Consider the following 19,096-nt stretch of genomic DNA (forward strand, 5'->3'; position numbering starts at 1 on the left):
ACTAAAAACAGATACAATAATACCATATGGCTAGGATTATGGTTGGAAATGAATTCTTTGATTTCCGAGCATAGAAATAAGTCTGATATGAAAATAAGAATGGTTACAATTTCTATACAATGCATAATAGGGAATAAATAAATAAAACAGGGCAAAATCGGGTCTTTGTATGCACAACCTGTAGTTATCTGTGAGTTGTTGATGAACATAAAGGAAAATTGGAAATATATGGCATGGTGCCATGAATTTATCTCCATGGTTAATTTCGCTTGCAGAACACTGCAGCATGGTGACTAATGAAAGAAACTCATTTAATCTGGTTTGTTGTTACACAAAAGATTAGAGAGCAAGTATGTTAACTGTACAATCTACCATCTTCCCCTATTTCCAAAAACAGAGCATAAAATATTTGTGATAGACATGGTAACAATGTATTTTCCTACCCGGGTAAAATATCCAACCGAGCACATGCAGAATCAGTTTGACCAAAAAAATGAGTACTGTATTACTTCATTGTCATCAATTGTCTCTCTTATGGTACTAGAATATTCACATATGTTCCCAAGAGCTGCTGTGGTGCAGTCGTTAGAATGCAGTAATTCAGGCTACTTCTGCTGCCTGCCGGTTGCCTGCAATTTGGCAGTTCGAATCTCACCAGGCTCAAAATTGATTCAGCCTTCCATATTTCCGAGGTGGGTAAAATGAGGACCCAGATTGTTGGGGGCTTTAAACTTCTTAGAGGGGGCTGTAAAAGCACTGTGAAGCAGTATATAAGTGCTATTGCTATACAGTGGTACCTTGGTACTCAACTGCTTTGAACTCATCAAATTTGGTACCCAATGCATTTTGATGTGAAAAGTTTGTCTCGGTACTCATTGTTTGTTTAGTACTCAATGCACAATCTAGAACCTGTCAGTGTCGGCTCCTTGTGATTCCCTACATTATTCCTTATGGGGGGAAAATTGTTTGGTACTTATCATTTTTGGTATTCATGGTGCCTCCTGGAACCAATTAATAATTAGCACCAGGGTACTGTTTTAGCTACTTGTTTATATGCAATGCTATCAGCAGATAAGCCATCAGTTATAGGGGCGAAAGTGAACACTGTCATAAAAGTGTTTAATTGAAGCAACCACATTTTATTGATTTATTTTCTTTATAAAAAAGACCTCTATTCTTTGAAAGTGAAACAACAACAAAAAATCTTCTGAGCAAGATTTATCTAATTCGCTGAGCCTGTATTTTTATCCTGCAGTTAAAATTCTTTTTTTTTAATGTTTAAGCAGTGAAGCTATGCAACAAGATGTTAAAAGTTTCTAAGCATCTTGCTGGAAGTGAGAAGGAAGCCTGCAAACCCCAGGAAGTGACTTTGCAGCAAGAAATCTCCAAACTGTTGTAGTTTATGGAAATAACGTGTTTTCTTCCATCAGTGTGTTCACTTTACATTATTCAGCACAAAGCTTTGTAAAATAAGAATCCTGGGAATATCACAATATAAAGGGGGAAAAAGGTACAAATAACAGCTTCATAAACCAAGAAATGAACATAAATAAATCATGCAGATGGGCCAGTTTGCTTAGCTGGCAAGAAACAAAATACAGAAAATCTGCTTGTTAAACAATAACCACAGAATGTGCTTTTATGATGTTTTTTTTTCCCCCTTCTTCCTTTCTTCACCACGGTAATTCATATTAGAGAGCTTCAAGCGGTTGCATGTTAAATGAAATCATTCAGCTTTGTTCTGCTTGTACTGCAAACAGCTGACTTGTGTTGTTTTAAGATGCCTCCCATTAGAAACCAAATATCCCTCCAATGCTACACATCTCACCAAATTTAATAAATATGAACTGTAAATAAAGTCGCAGGCAAATTTCAGACAGTTTTATTAGCAGATTGTTGAAAAGGAGGAGGAGGAGGAGGAGGAGAAAAAAAAAGAGAGGAAAATTAAATACAATAGCAGGAAACGTGGTTCTGAACATGAATCCAAGCTCAGATTAACTAGACTACGATAGAAAAATTATCCAATTCTTGCAATATGATGTAAAAACAGATTTTTTTTTGTACAGATTTTGTACAACAAAATTCATAATAACTTTTTTTCTCATTTTTAGAAAACTTTAAATATATAGATAAAAATAGACAATTTTCATAGGTCCTACATGAAGATGAGAATGTTCTGTTCCAAAGGGTTGCATAGAACGCAGAAAAGGTGATTATAATATAGAACAACTAGAACATTTAATATCTTTAAAGAGTACAAAAAGCATTTAAACAATAACATGAACACAACAATTCTTCATATTCTAGGCAAAAGGGGAAAAAAAAGAAAAAAAAAGAGAAAGGCCTTGGGTAACTAAAGGCAGAAGAAACCCAAATTCATCTTACGGTAGCATTTCATGAACTGTAATATTTACACGTGGTTTAACAAGATATACGTCTTCTCTTCATTTAGCATTTCCATTGACTTATGTACCAAAACAAACAATGATTAATACCCATGGTATCTCTAAAGAATACACTGTAAAAATGATCATACCGACTTATGGGTGGTTTTTATTTTATTTTTTGCCAAGACCAGAGGAATGGTTGATACTGGAACCACTGTTTTGCCAGTGATGTGAATAACCAAACCCCCCTCATATAGAACTAGCCATTTGCCACAAAAGTTCATCAAATGATAACTGTTAACCCTTTAAAGACTGCACAACTTTCTTTCAAAAGGAAAGAAATATTTAAGATTTTCTTAACTCTTTATGATTCTTAAAAAAAAACATAAAAGCCCCGTAACAAAGGCTTTCTTTTGTTTTTTCAACGATCCTTTTTTTAGGATGTAAAATGAAGGTGTGGTCTCGATGCACGCCAAAAGGAACAAAAATCCAGATTGAGAAAGCCTCTTAAAAATTTGTCTTACCTGACAGGTTTTTAAATTTGGACACACTACACGTCATCCAGATGAGTAAGCACTGAACGTTCCCAATTATGAATTCGTAGAAAATACGTTTTCTGCGTAAACTATTAGAGAGCCAAAAAGCCTGGAACATTCTTCTGAGTGGTCTTTAAAGGGGTAACTTGGAGACGTTGGACGAGCCAAGAAGAAAATTTCAGATGTACAAAACACTCAAGTTTCAACTCGCTTCCAGTTATGAGCACAAAGGTGAAAAACAGGAGACCATTTTTTTTTTTATAAAGACAATAAAAATAACACAGAACCGCCTACAATGGTGGGTCGAAAGGACAAAAGACTGAAGTTCATCACTTAGTTCTACGTGGGATTGGACTGATACATCAAATGTCTTTACAGCCTTGGCGACAATTTTTTTTTTCTCCCCCGGCAAGGTTGAAGTAATATGACATTAATATAGAAAAATATTTCTGGGGAGTTGACTTGATTTGGGGCCACCATCCACTCCGAAAAGTGCCCCCCTTTTTTTTCAGCATATACATATAAAGTTGGTCACCCCTCCCAGACGGTTAAGATTCCCTTCATTAACACTGTGACTTCAAGACAAATATTTACATGCCTGCATGCGTTAAAATTAGAAAGATGGTGTTTGGACCAACAGGGTGACAAAACATATTCTCTAAAATTGTTGTTTTCCTAAAATCTAGTATACTACTGCATACATAATATTTTCTGTGAGTGGTTTTTGTGGTTATATACTGTACACCTGAACAGTTTCAGAAATGAGGAACAACTTGTCATCCCTCTGATACTGACAGTTTGACATGAGGAATTATAAGCAGTCGTCTTTTTCTTCTTCTTCTTCTTCTTCTTCTTCTTCTTCTTCTTCTTCTTCTTCTTCTTCTTCTTCTTCTTCTTCTTCTTCTTCTTTTTGCGATTACTGCAAATGCTGTTCAAACTCTACTTCTTTTGCTGAGATAAAACTGATTTAAATTCTGTAAGGTACACCTTGGTCTCTTGCAAAGGCCGTGTGGAAAAAAAAATCCAATTCTCAGAATTTGAAAAAAAAAAAGAAGAAAGTGATATATAACATTTTGTTTTGTGTACTCCTAACCTCAGTTTTTTTGTTTTAGGAATCTTCTGATGCCCATTTGAGAAATATTCATTCTTTTTCTACCATCTTGCTGGTTTGGCATAAGAGTGCTTAAGATGAGAAGTGGAAGATTTCCTTGATGTGCCTCAAAGATTCAGAAGAGAATAATAGTTCTTATTCCATTGAAATGGGAGTACATAGATTTGCTCTGGAGTCTCAGTACAGATTTCCTGGTAGCTCCTAGAAAGCTACAGCAGTTTGTAGAAATGTCTTCTGTAACACAGGATGGAGCTTGGACAATGCAATGGGGATGCTCCCATCAAACGCTTAAGATCTCCACCCATGGCTACGTGAAGTGATAAAAGTTTTCTGCAAAGCACCTTCCTCAATTTTTTATTTTTATTTTTTGCAGAACTTCTGAAAACACTGGATGTTTTACTGCAGAATCCTCTGGATTGGTAATACACATTGTTCCGACTGGACGAACTCAGTACATAACAGTAGTTTTCAGATAAAGTCTTCCATCTGAAATAGGCACAAGAAAGACATTAGCAAACTCTGTCTCACAATAAACATTCCCATAGTGTATTTCATCTTATAGAAAAAAATTGCATTTCTTCTCTGTTAAGAATGTTCACGTGCAACTCAATATGTCATTTGAGCCTACATATAATTGTGGCCGCAAGAATAACTTATGCACAATTTTGGAAATCCACTACCATACCGTCGGAAGATGCTATAATTAAAAAGATCTATGAATGTGCAGAAATGGACAGAATGACGGGTTGGTTGAAGGACAAAGGAGAAACAGAACATTACCTTAGCTGGAACTTATGGTATATGTGGGTAACAAGGAGAACAGCAGGGACTTAAAACGGGGAAAGTTAAAAGTGAACACGGTTATTGTAATAGATCCCTGAATTTTGTAATGAGAAGATGTGGCTTAGAGACCTAACAATGAGGAAGGAAAAAAAAAGTTGGGCTGTGAATGACTGTCACCGCGGGGGGGTGGGGGGTGTATGTTTAAAATTGTATTTGTATTTGTATGTTTTACTCTTTAAAAATGTATAACTATTAAAGATTACTTTAAAAAAAAAGAATGTTCACGTGTCATTCATTATGTAAACTTTAACTTCTCTGGGTGGAAGGCTACTCCATACAAGAAGTCCTCACTTAATGGCCGATCACTTAGGGACTATTAGATCAGGGGGCGGGGGTCAAACTGGATTTCTTCGAGGGTCGGATGACCATTGTAGTTCTTTTCTGTGGGCCAGCCAGTAGGTAGGTGGAGACAGGAGGGATGCCAATACTTTGCCAGCAAAAATGCGCCATCCGGGAGCTGTACATGCCTCACTTTGTGCCTCATTTTGTCTGGCAAAGTGCTGCAGGAGGCCATCCAGGCTGAAAACGGGCCACACAGGGACCACATTTGCCCCCTGTGCCCCATTTTGGCTGCCAGAGGCACCATGGGGTGGTCCTTTGCTATTTCCAGGTCGACCCCATGGGCCAGATTTAAGCACCCCCCCATGGGCCAGATCCGGCTTGCAGGCTGGATTGGAAAAAAATCTTCAGGATGTGGAGACTGATAGGTACCCACAAAAATGATGCTCATTTAAGAAATATTTCATAGTTCTCTAAATTAGTAATTCGAAAGAATTTCTCCTGATTGTGATGCTTTTATAATGAGGAAAAACATGAAATCGGTTCACTCAACCTATTGTCAAACCTACGTGGGAAACCCATGTATAAATCACATAAAAGAGTCAAAAAGAGATCTGTGAAAATAACTACAGTGCCCCTCACATTCTGGACATAAATTGTTTTAACTTCTACCCTCAAAATGACGCTATAGGGCACTGCACACCAGAACAACGAGACAAGGACAGTTTTCCCCCTGAATGCCATCACTCTGCTAAACAACTAATTCCCACAACACTGTCAAGCTATTTACTAAGACTGTATTACTATTATTCTCTTCCTTCCTAGTACCTATCTCTTCCCACTTATGACTATAACCATGTTGCTTGTATCTTTAAAATTTATATTGTTTTATTTTTTCCTAGTATAATTTGATTGCTTATTAGCAACCTATGACTTTCACTAAGTGTTGTATCTTACGATTCTAGAGTAGAGTAGAGTAAAGTAGAGTAGAGTAGAATAGAATAGAATAGAATAGAATAGAATAGAATTATTTATTGGCCAAGGAATTTGTCTTTGGTGCATATGCTCTCAGTATACATAAAGAAAAATAAAATAGAATACATCCATCTCTACTCTACTCTACTCTACTCTACTCTACTCTACTCTACTCTACTCTACTCTACTCTACTCTATTCTATTCTATTCTATTCTATTCTATTCTATTCTATTCTATAAAACCATGTCAGTCAGAGGCTTCAAATTCCATCCGGTTTCTTTTAGCAGTCAAAAGAGTTGGTTGGCGTCAGCAGGCATTTAAATAAAATGAGTTCGACAAAGAAAAGCCACTACACATTCACAATGTGGACTCAAATAGAAATATTTTGGGAGACTTGAAGAGAAGGGCACCTGATGTGCTCCTGGAAAGAGAAATGCTAAATATACCGAAATAACTTTCTGATTGCAAATCACATCTGGCCTACCACACCGGAGTGAGCAAAAAAAGCTTGTGGGGAAGCAGGTGTTTCCCACCCCAAAAATAGCTCTTTGCCTCAAACACTTGGGGGAAAGGATAGAATTCTTTCCTCTGACAGTCTAATTTCACAAAATCACCAGCTCTGATGGCTTTGGGTTAATGGAATAATAGAGTCATGTGATGACGCCATCTACTCCAGAATCTACCATATTTTTTGGAGTATAAGACACTGCTTAGTTTTTGGGGAGGAAAATAGGAAAACATTTTTGCCTGCCAGCTATTCATCTGACTTGTGTCCTTCAGCACAGCTTCAGCACATTAGCTTGCTAGTTGTGAGCGTGCATGCATGCCCAGCTGTTCTGGGTTGCCATTTGGGGCTCAGTGCCTTACGTTTTCAGTCTCCAAAAGCTCTGATCCCTTTCCCGGATATGCAACCCATAGAGGTGGCGATTGGCGGCGATGTGCTCTGGCGATCCCAGCAGCCTTGAACAGGTCTCAAATGGAGGATTTGAAGGTTGAAATGCAAGGCGTGGAACCCAAAAACGCAAGCCATTGTCTGTGGCAATCTCTGCAGTCAGGAAGAGGATGTGCAGAGACCGAAGGGTGGGAGTAGGGCTACGTTTGGAGTATAAGACACACCAAATTTTCAGCTTCCTTTTTTTTTGGGGGGGAGTGCATTTTACGGTACGAAAAATACGGTACTTCCAGAACACCAGAGAGGATTTTTCCTCACAAAAAGCAGCAAAGTTCTTTGTGAGCTGGAGTCATCCCTGCTTCTTCAGCAAAGTCGGGAGAATGCCTACAGGTTTCCTTCTGATGAGAAAGGAAAGCTGTGTTACCCTTGCCCTTATTTCTGAATATACTTTTTCCACCTTCTTGATTCTTGAAGCAGGCCCTTAAACTGAAAGGTATAAAAACAGACCTGGGTATTTTACAGCCCCTGGACCACATCTGGATCTCTGGATTTCAAGTTTTGAATCAAGGCTAAGACCAGAAATGGGAGGACCAGTTATTCCAGAAACAGGATTCCATATTAAGCTGAACAACCATGAAGGGAAGTTTGGTTCCATCAATTTATGGATGGTTATTATAGTCTTCCATCATCTCAGAACAGACATCTTGGTTTGTTGCAGAACAGCCTTTTCTGTCTACTCAAGGATGAATGGATTTTTGGATTCAAGTGTCCCATTAGACTTTGTATGATATCATGGGACACCTTCTACCAATGAGTAGAGCCAAGTCTCATTTCAGGAGGTGGACTTAAAGGTCTTAAGGAAGAATTAAAAACGCTAAAGAAGCCAAGAGCCTTGAGGCCACCTTTCTCCATTTATAATCTCCACCAAAGGAACAAATAAAGGGTTCAACGTTGGACATCTGCCCATTTGTGTCCCAACCCTTCTAGAAGCCATGAGAGTAGGCATCATGGAACATTTGGATGACACTCTTTCATTTTTAATGAGGACTCCAATTGTTGGGGGCAATATGCTGACTCTGTAAACTGCTCAGAGATGGCCAGGAATGGGTTCTGGATTGGATTGGATTTATTACATTTATATGCCGCCCTTTTCCCCAAAGGGGACTCAGGGCGGCTCACAATTCAATCAGGGAAGGGGGTATAGACAGGGGGATAAAAAAGACGGGGCATAACAATACAAAATTTAAAAACAAACAACAACCATACCATTCAAGAAGGGGGGCAAAAACTCTTTAGCCCCAGGCCTGTCGGAACAGCCAGGTTTTAAGGGCTTTGCGGAAGGCCTGGAGGGTGGTGAGGGTTCGAATCTCCACGCGGAGCTCGTTCCAGAGGGTCGGAGCAGCCACAGAGAAAGCCCTCCTCCGGGTAGTCGCCAGTCGGCATTGGCCGGCGGATGGAATTCGGAGGAGGCCTAATCTGTGGGATCTGATCAGTCTATTGGAGTAATTGGCAGCAGGCGGTCTCTCAAGTACCCAGGTCCAATACCATGAAGGGCTTTGCTGGCAGGCATTACTGCTGGTTCACTTGTGTGCGTGCCATGCACACTCTTGATGTGTGCTGCGTGTGCATGCACAGTGCCATTATAATTGTTCTACACATGCACAGAACTGAAAAACATGATGGTAGCGCCTATGGCGCACCCAGGGAACCAGTTCGGGGGCATGCCAGTTCCAGAGAACCAGGCCACCAAACCAGTTTGCCAGAACCGGTTCGAATTGGTAGGAACCCAACATTGGAGAAGGCTGTAAAGCACTGTGAAGCAGTATATAAGTCTAAGGCCTATTGCTACTGCTAATCAATTTTAAAGTTAAAGGAAGGCATTTCCTCTCAGTAGGGAAGGCTATTGAAAATAGCAGATATTTTGTTTCCTATGATTTTTTTTTTGCAGGCATCTAATGCTATTTGCCATCTTTCATTTAACAGCTGTATGAGGAAGCTCCTTAGCACACAACCCCTTCATCCCGATGTTGATAAAAGCATCTGTGATCCAGAGCTCAAGAGTGTTTAGCTTATAGAACTGCTGGGTTTATTTGTTTTAATAAGGCAGGGTGAATGTGAATCGCCATGTAATCCTAACCTCCCATTCAATGCATCACTTTAATAATTGAAGGAAAAGGAACCAGAACAATGAAAGGAGACAAAGGCAAACAAATGGAAAATGATTCATGCATATATTTTTTTCCGGACAAAACTGCATCAGGAAATCCAAATAAGAGGAACATCTTGCAACAGATGGGATACAAACGCTAGCCCTTACAAAAAAAATACTACAATGGGGGTAACTAATTAAGGTTAGAGTCAATTTCTGCCTCCCCTCCATAGATCTCATTAATGATGCAAATAAAGGAGTACTGGTTTACCACAGAGCCAAAACAATGTGGATGTACTGGGAAAAAAAAGTAATTCTAGACAGGAGAGAGTTTAAGATAAAGCTGAAGCATATTTAGCATTATTAAAATGGAAGAGATCATAACAGGAAAGTAAGTTCTAAATGAAAGTTGTCTTATCAGCTGCCAAGTCTTTTCTCCAGCATTTTAACTCTAGAAGTGTACATATCCAAGCCCTACATGAAATCTATGTATTCATCCCATCTCCTGGACATCTGTTCTGTTCTGTTCTGTTCTGTTCTGTTCTGCTCTGCTCTGCTCTGCTCTACTCTACTCTACTCTGCTCTACTCTATTCTAAAACCTTGTAAATATTTCAGTAAAGAATGGTATGATGGGTCTAAGGAATTCACAGTGAGACATTTTGCTTCTGGAGAGAACTTAATGCAGAGAACTCCTCCAAGTATTGACTGGCTGAGAATAAAATATCACACTAAGATTATAAGTCAATTGAGATACAGTCCTGATTCCAGCTAAGAGAATATTTGCCTTGGGTAATTGCATAGGGCTCAGTCTGTTTGGGGGGGGGGGGTAATGTTTAAGCCCAATTGAAATGATGGATACCATATGTGATAGATAGTTAGAAAGAAAGAAAGAAAGAAAGAAAGAAAGAAAGAAAGAAAGATAGATAGATAGATAGATAGATAGATAGATAGATAGATAGATAGATAGATAGATAGATAGATAGATATAGGTAGATAGGTAGATAAGAGAGGGAGGGAGTGTGTCTTTCTTATGAGATCATTGTATAACCTAATACCTCATTGTGTCACCTAACACCAGTTTTTCCAAGGGATAATGATTTAGGGACTCAGGATTACTCTCCCCCCATTCGTTCAGCCCAAGAATCTCCAATCACCCCAAGTGATTGTGCATTACAAAAGAATATTAATCAACGTGAGCAACAATGCTTTAAGATGCCTCTTGCAGCTTCAAAAACAACAGCTATAAACATGTATATAGAACAGAGCATCATACATAAATATCACCCAATTAAGATCAAGTGTATCTCTGCCCATTACTTTGGTACAATGGAACACATCAAACGAAGGCTGTGACTATGGTTACTATCTGAAGGGCTTTCCATGTCCATCATCAGAATTTATAACACGACTGGAATTAACTTATGTCATTACACAGCTTGCCATTTATTTATTACATTTGCAAGTCTAGAAAAAAAAATGTCTGCTCTGTAATAAGGGGAGGCCGACAAAGAATTCAGCTGCAAGCGAAGAAATGGGTTGGGGTTAAGGTTATTGCATTTAATTTGAGACACACCAAGGTCTCCTAATAAACAGGACAAGTTTACTGTTTCTCAAGACTCAAGGAAGCCTATGATGAAAGGGAGAAAGCCCTCATTCCCCCTCCTTTGAATTGAAGAGAGAGCTTTCCAAAACACCCTCTTTTAAAACCATTTTGCATTCATGCACTTTTGGGTGTTTGTACGTAAGCAAACTCTCTGATGATGAGGATGATGGATGATAATAATAATAATAATTATGCCAGCAAAATACTCTTTGGAAGAAAGAGGCCAGAGCTCACTGTAAGCAGGGGATTGGACTAGAAGACCTTCAAGGACCTTTCCATCTCTGTTATTCTAAATTCTAAAAATCCTAAATAAAGTACCATTCTTGCAGCGTTTCCTGAAAAAGTTTAGCAATCTCATTTTATCTTCAATCAGCATCTTTATTTTACCACTTGTAGCCTAACATCTGTAATGAAGGCACCGCCTGATCTACAGATGAAAGGGATACATCAGAAAAGGGGAAAGAATAAATTACTGGTAATCTATGTTTTGTGCTATTCAAACTAAGCCTGAATATCTCAAAGCCTTTTTTTTTTTTTACATATTGCAAAGCGATATAGCGACAAATACATTTCTCTTAAGTCAAATTCTTCCCTGTGGTTTTGTTAACTTGTTTTGTTTGCTGTTCGTCATAAAGGAAATCTGTCAAAACAGCAAACAGAAAAGTAAAATAACTGTCTTAATTTTAAGTATATAATTATATACATTTTCAGTATTCGGGCATATTTTGTTTTGAAGGCGAGTTTCTACTGGAACATATGCTGGCAATTACTCCAGACTGTTTTTCAAAGCTTTTCAAAAGTAAGAACATAATAGGAAAAATGTCTCTTTTTATAAATATTAGCTGAAACATTATGTTATTCTTTTTTTCAGTAAGCAAAAAGATTTCATTGCTACACTGCCATTCTATCAGCTTTTTTTCTCTCTGCAAACACCACATGCAAAGTTGGCAAGATGGAAGATTTGGGCTAGCAATTGAAGCTCATTGTGGCCGTGGTGACACAGTGGTTATAATGCAGTACGGCAGGCTACTTCTGCCAACTGCCTGCTGCCTACAATGTGGCAGTTCGAATCTCACCAGGCTCAAGGTTGACTCAGCCTCCCATCTTTCCGAGGTCGGTAAAATGAGGACCAGAGGTGGGTTCCTACCGGTTCGCACCTATTCAGTAGAACCGGTTCGTCAAATCTACCAAACCGGTTAGAAGAGGTTCCACCAGTGGACCCGGAAATCAGGCCTCACCTACAGAAGAGTTCCAAAATTTTATGAAACCCACCACTGGTCCTTGGATAGGATTATTCTACACTATCATGCTCATATTTATAAAACTCAGTCCCTCTGTGAAAGGTAAGGATGACTACTGCGTTTGTGGTGCAATCAGAACACTGCGTGTGTTGAACTTGTTTTAACGCAAACCAAAGATGCCTTTTAAAAAACAAGTTTACATCATATTCTTATGCATGCCAGTGCTGTTTGTGAGGTAATTTAAGGTGGTTCTGACAAGTGTTGTCGGCATCTTCATATCCGGTCACATGGGCGGCAAACCACTCTCATCCGGTCACATGGGCAGCAAGCCACTCCCACAAAGGAGGCCACACCCACATAGTAGGTTCAAACAATTTTTGAAACCCACCACTGATGAGGACCCAGACTGTTGGGGAAAATACACTGGCTCCATAAACTGCTTAGAGAGGGCTGTAAAGAACTGTGAAGCGGTATATAAGTCTAAGTGTTGTTGCTATGGTGAAGGAATGAATGTAAGAGAGTGGAAGCATTAAATAGGAGAAAACACTGAGAAATGAAAGGAATACAAAAATGGTTGAAAAGGTTCAGCAATAAATGTTTTTGAGTTGGCCAACATTGTGATCTAATTTTATACCTACTCAAAAGTAAATTCCATTGAGTTTGGTTTCCTTCTCTTCCACCTAAGAATCAGTTAAAGTTACAACTTCGCTTTTAATTCCAGTCGGATGCATGAAAAATGCTGGGGAAAATGATGTTTTGCTAGTCATGCTCTATAAAATTAATTGGTAGCCTTGGGACCAATTTTAATAATTTGTAATACTCTTTTCCACATCATCTGTTCACACAGAATTTGTATCTCTGTTAGAGGATGTTTTGACACAGGCCAAGATTCATTGGTGGGATCTAATGCCTGGAATTTCACTCATTCTACCTAAGTCATTCTTATTTCAATTTCCAAGGTGGCGCAGTGGTTAAATGCAGCACTGCAGGCTACTGCTAGATCAGCAGGTCAGCGGTTCAAATCTCACCGGCTCAGGGTTGACTCAGCCTTCCATCCTTCCGAGGTGGGTAAAATGAGGACCCAGATTGTTGGGGGCAATATGCTGACTCTCTGTAAACCGCTTAGAGAGGCCTGAAAGGCCTATGAAGCGGTATATAAGTCTACTGCTATTGCTATAAAAAAAAACTACGTGCAAGAGAGATGCAACAGTGTTATACTTCTTAATAACTACAGGTAAGTCCTTGACTAACCAGCACAATTGAGCCCAAAATTTCAGTTGGTGAGCGAGACATTTGTTATGTGAGCTTTGCCCCATTTTGTGACCTTTCCTGTCATAGTTGTTAAGGGAATCACTGCAGTTGTTGAGTTAGAAACATGGTTGTTAAGTAAATCTCGCTTCTCCTTGACTTTGCTTGTTGGAAGGTAACAAAATGTGATCATGTGATTCCAGGACATTGCAAATGTCATAAATTTGTGTCAGTTGCCAAGCATCCAAGTGTTGATCATATGACCATGAGGATGCTGCAATGGTCATAAGTGTAAAACATGGTCATAAGTCATTTTTTTCAGTGCCGTTGTAACTTCTGATGGTTACTAAATGAACTGTTGTAACTTGAGAACTACTAGTGTACTTTAAAGGTAAAGGTTCCCCTCACACATATGTGCTAGTGGTTCCCAGCTCTAAGGGGCAGTGCTCATCCCCATTTCAAAGCCGAAGAGCCAGCGCTGTCTGAAGACGTCTCTGTGGTCATGTGGCCCGCATGACTAAACGCTGAAGGTGCACAGAACACTGTTACCTTCCCACCAAAGGTGGTTCCTATTTTTCTACTTGCATTTTTACATGCTGGGATGAACTGCTGGGATGGCAGAAACTGGGACAAGTAATGGGAGCTCACTCCATAATACAACACTAGGGATTAGAACCACCAAAGTGCCGACCTTTCTGATCGACAAGCTCAGCGTCTTAGCCACTGAGCCACTGCATCCCTTAGTATACTTTGGGATACATATTTATTATGTTCTTACTTTCCATATTTACAAGCAGGCCTAACCTTCTTTTGCATCGATGGCCCCTGAAAATTATTAAATATGAAACATCAGAACCGATAAATTAGGCAAATTAGCATAACCCGCTTCTGAAATTATACTGATTTTTTTTTCAAAGGAACTGGTAATTGTGTGAGGTATGTGCAGAATAGCTGTAATATGACAAAAATATATCCTTGTAAAGATATTCCATGGGCCAATTTCAAATTACTTTCTAAGTGGCACTTTTCCAAAGTGTTTTCACTCAGCTCCTATTTCTAAGCTACACACCAGAGGGGTATTCTCTTCTAAAACACATTCTCCAGTGCCCTTCTCCTCATTAGGGAGTTTTCAAATTTTCAAAGGATTTACACCGATAACAGAAAGAGTGCATTTGCATTGTGTCCCTCGACTGAATAAATTTGTCTTCATTGTCCTATCAAACCCGAACCGCGTGCAGAGTTCAAGTACGGTGTTTTATTGTTCTAACAGTGTTGTACTTATCCTTGAAAAACGAATCTCTCATTCATAAATCTTATTATGTACCATGTTAAATTTTGTAAAGCGGCAATCTTGTATTGTAGCCATCTCTTTGCCTGCCTTCATTACAATCTGCTCCAATATTAACTACTTGATGCATTTCCTTGGGATGAAGGTAGTCTCCTTCTTAAGTAATAGCCTTAACCTTTGCTTCCGAAGGACTAATCACTGTCCTTTTAGATCCATAACTTCCATAGAAATTGCTTTCTGCAAAGCACTTTATCACATTTCATCTCCTAATGCTTGCCTATTCTGATTTTAACCTGACAGTTTCAATATTAATTTTCTATTTCCAGGACAGTTTCTCCTTTTGAATTCCCTTCTGTTGCAGATCTTGTTCTTATTATTGTTATTATCTAAAATGAAGGCTTTTACTTCATTTGATTATGACCTATCCTTGCAGTGATGAAGTTTAATCTTGTTTATTCAATTTTACTCTAATAATATGCCTTCAGCAGGTTTTGCATCGCTGTTCATAATTCATTCCTCCCCCCCCCCCCCCGGTCTCCTGCACCTCTTTTGCAAATCAGGCAAGCTAGGTTTTCTGTAAGCTATGTCACGACATTCACCACAATAATTGGATTTATTTTAAAGAGGTTAAATGAAAACATGGGGACTTAGGAAAATTAACCTGTAGTTTTTGACAGAGCTGAAAAACCCTGGATGAGAAAATTTGTAAACTGCAAGATTGTCACCAAAGCATGATAATACTTCATTGTTTTAGATGCAGCTGTCAACTCAAAATATATAAAAAATATATATTTCTGCCTTCTAAGGTTGTGAGGCAAGAGGTATTTATTTTTCCCCTTAAAAATTAAAACCAAACATCCTTTGGATGATAAACACATCTAAAACCTACCAACTTGTGCAACTTTTATTTTAATGAAAATGAGAAGTTCATTACAGAAGATAAATATTTCATTAGATGTTAAATAAAACAAAGAGATATTTTTGGCTTCTCTCAGCACAAAATTCCTTTGAAAGATTAATTAATACATGCAAATTATGCAAATTAGACCCATGCAAATATTTTATGAAGACAATTAAGGGAACCATTAATTACAGCTTTTTTTTGCTTCAGTGAGATTCATTCATTTAATTTTAATTTCACTTTAACTGTTCTGATGTATAATCTTGCGGCTCAGAACTTTTATCTTCCCTGGGAGTTTAGTTTAACTTGTATATTTCATCAAGTGAGCTACATCTACGGTCTGAAAAGAGAGTCTCAATCGCGATCAAGGGAGAAAAAATGTGGTCACCCTCTACTTTGAGAAAATGGGAAACAGAAAAAGAAAATCATCCCAGCTCCTGCTTGGACAAGGTTCAGTTGCTGAAAAAGCAATTAATTTGCTTTGGCTGTGCTAATATAGGGGAATTAGAAAGTGTGACACAAGACAAATAGAAATAATTACTTCTCCAAAATGATGTTCTCATTAATATGGTTTGAACAGTAGGAAAACACACACATACAGGATTCTGGCAGGACTGTACGCTGTCCCCAGCTACAGGAATCGGGATAATGCAAAGCAGCTTTTTTTGAACTTTGAAAAAAAAACAACCAAGGGGATTTAAAACAACGACAACAACAACAACCTTCTGTGGCTACTTTGTTTTGCTTTTTAATTTGGGAAATTTAATTTGGGACGTCCACAACTGGTCCGACCTTCCGTTTAAATTTCTACTAAATTACTTTACCACTCGAAAGGCATAATATGTAAATAATTCCATGGCAATTAGAAACCAGTTGTGCTGATCTTAGTGGCATATCTGTTAAATAAGTGTGCACAGGATTGAGTCCTTTGGCTTTAGAACACAGTGTCCTCTGTCCCATGCATCACACCTACACAGGTGTGCGCCAGGTATATTTACATTCCAGCTTCGTTTAGTGAAATCAGATTTTATGGCGTGCAGAAGGGCGTAATATGTTAGGTGCTTATGTGGTTGTTTAAGCTGCAGTAGAAACAGCATTATCTTATCAAAAGTTTCTTTAATGTTCCCTTTTCTACTTGAGAACATCAAAGTTTTCTACTTACTGAAGCTTGAAACAAACAGATGGAGACTCCAGGAAGTAAATTTTCAGCTGCCTTATATATTAAAAGATGTAGCCAATCATACCAGGCAAGTATGAAGTTCATTTAGTAGAACTGTGGAGTGGGGGAGCTTGCACACATCCGTAGAAGAAACCACCAATGCTAAATTCTGGTTGTTGTTGTCTTCTACAGTGGAGGAGAGGAGGGGCATCCAGAACATCCTTAAGGGACTGTTTTTAACAGCCCTTGTAAGCAGGGGAGGGTTCTGGTAGGCACTACTGCCGGTTCATTCACATGCGTGCCGCATGCTTCACACTCTTGATGCATGGTGTGTGTGCATGTGCAGTGCAAGTAAAATTGTTCTGCGCATGCACAGAACTGAAAAACAAGATGGTGGTACCTATGGCGCAGCCCAGAGAACTTATTTGGGGGCATGATAGGCTTGCCGATTCCAGCGACCCAGGCCGCCAAACCACTACCGGTTCGGCCGAACCAGGCCAAACTGGTAGGAACTCATTCCTGCTTGTAAGCCTCATGAAAGGTGAAGAAAAATCCTCTTTCCTGCTTTACAAGCTGACATGCACAACTATGAGCTGACAGACATTCCTCTCAACAAACCATGAAAAGAAGCTGTTAAGAGAAACACCTCCAATCACATTCTTCCTGCAAATGAACCTTATGTCTGATTTTGGTTTTATTTGCATAGGTTTTCATGCATATGTTCACATGTGCATATGTTCCTTTTGTATTTTTTCCCCCAAGCAGGCACATTTTTTTGCATAGATTATCATCTCCCTATCTTCATTTCAGTATATAATTGGCCCTTGTTGATTAAAGACCTACATCACAATTTAGTGGGGAAAGGAAGGGATAATTTGTGTATCGATTTCAATTCGACATGAATTCAGAGAGTTTGGGTTACTGTTATGAGAGAGCCGCGGTGGCGCAGTGGTTAAATGCAGCACTGCAGGCTACTTCAGCTGACTACAGTTCTGCAGTTCGGCTGTTCAAATCTCACCGGCTCAGGGTTGACTCAGCCTTCCATCCTTCCGAGGTGGGTAAAATGAGGACCCGGATTGTTGTTGGGGGCAATATGCTGACTCTGTAAACCGCTTAGAGAGGGCTGAAAGCCCTATGAAGTGGTATATAAGTCTAACTGCTATTGCTATTGCTATTGCTATGATGAGCTTCAGATACAATATCCATCCAGTGGCAGACATAGTTTTAATGACACATATGCAAAACAGACAAAGCCCAGATCACACTCTTGTGGTTGCCATCCTTACATTTTTGGCCATATTCTGTAGACACCTCTGTTGGCCATAAAACTGAAGAAGATGGACTACAATGTTAAGGGGGTTGTTTAAATAGAAAGGTTTATGTTCTTAATATCAGAACAAGGAGTCATAAGACAATGGCAGGATGTTGCTACGGAATTACACAAGTCCAGAAATACTCATGGTTCCTTTGCATGTTATATTTGGGAAGGCACACACTTTGCATAAACAGAATGCATGGTTTTTGCCTGAAAATAGGAGCCTGGGTGGTGCAGTGGTTAGAATGGAATATTGCCGGCTATCTCTGCCCACAGTCTGCAATTCGATCCTGACTGGCTCAAGGTTGAGTCAGCCTTTCATCCTTCTGAGGCCGGTAAAATTGTTGGGGACAATATACAGTAAATTGTCCAGAGTGTGCTATAAAAGCACTCTGGAATGGGATATAATTCTAAGTGCTTTTGCTAAAATAACAATAAAACCACCAGATTACAGTTCTCTTTTGTTTTCCCTTTTGAAATGCCTGACCAAGTCAACATTTTCACTGCCCCTCAATACCGATTGTTGACTTTTACTCCAGCCTTATTAATCTCTTGGGAAATCAGTTGTCTTAATACAGTCATAGAACACTTTAATCAAGAAGATTATTTTTTTCGGAGAGCTCTAACAGAGACTCCTTTTCTTTAAAAGAAGAAAAGTCACCCCAAAATGACTAAGTTAATTTGCTTTACCTGTGCTACAAGCTTTGCTTTCTGAGATGATAAATAGAATAATGTCTAGTTTCAAGGTGTAGCTAATAGTGACCCATGAAACAATAGCCTATTTATAGGTTACTGTCAGCAATCAATACCACCTTTTGTTTAACTTAATCAAAAGTTGCCTTTAATTGATTAGCTAGAGCTGAAAAACTGCCAAAAATACCAGAGTTGCTGTGCCAGAAGACAGGAAATAAACTTATCATTGTTTCATTTCTGTGCACACTGCACTATAATTCCACCGCTTATCCTTAGTTAAGGGAGGGGAAAATGAAGTAGGAGAGAAGTACATAATGAATGTTTTCATACAAATTTTTTTTTGCGAATCAATTATGGAAAAAAAAACCACACGTACAAACACCCATCACCCCACTGGGGAATGAGAGGTGTTTCAAGGCCACAAAATAGAATTTGAGAATTGCTCTCCTTTTCTAAAGCTGTTTAAAGAGCAAA

General features: G+C 38.9%; 1 protein-coding gene across 3 annotated transcripts in view; it reads right to left on the reverse strand.

The window, feature by feature from the left end:
• Positions 1-1,866: 1,866 nt before the first annotated feature.
• DACH1 (dachshund family transcription factor 1) overlaps positions 1,867-19,096 on the reverse strand; it is a 380,923-nt gene continuing 363,693 nt past the window's right edge. For all 3 annotated transcript variants that reach the window (XM_087726454.1, XM_087726452.1, XM_087726453.1), the window contains one exon: positions 1,867-4,520. In XM_087726454.1, coding sequence (XP_087582580.1) covers positions 4,483-4,520 — 38 coding nt within the window. In that variant the 3' untranslated portion in view covers positions 1,867-4,482. The remainder of the gene's footprint in view (positions 4,521-19,096) is intronic.

Source organism: Thamnophis sirtalis, unplaced genomic scaffold, assembly GCF_051295495.1.
Source record: "Thamnophis sirtalis isolate CommonGarterSnake01/CBP01778 unplaced genomic scaffold, rThaSir2_p1.2 scaffold_12, whole genome shotgun sequence".
NCBI classification, from domain to species: domain Eukaryota; kingdom Metazoa; phylum Chordata; class Lepidosauria; order Squamata; family Natricidae; genus Thamnophis; species Thamnophis sirtalis.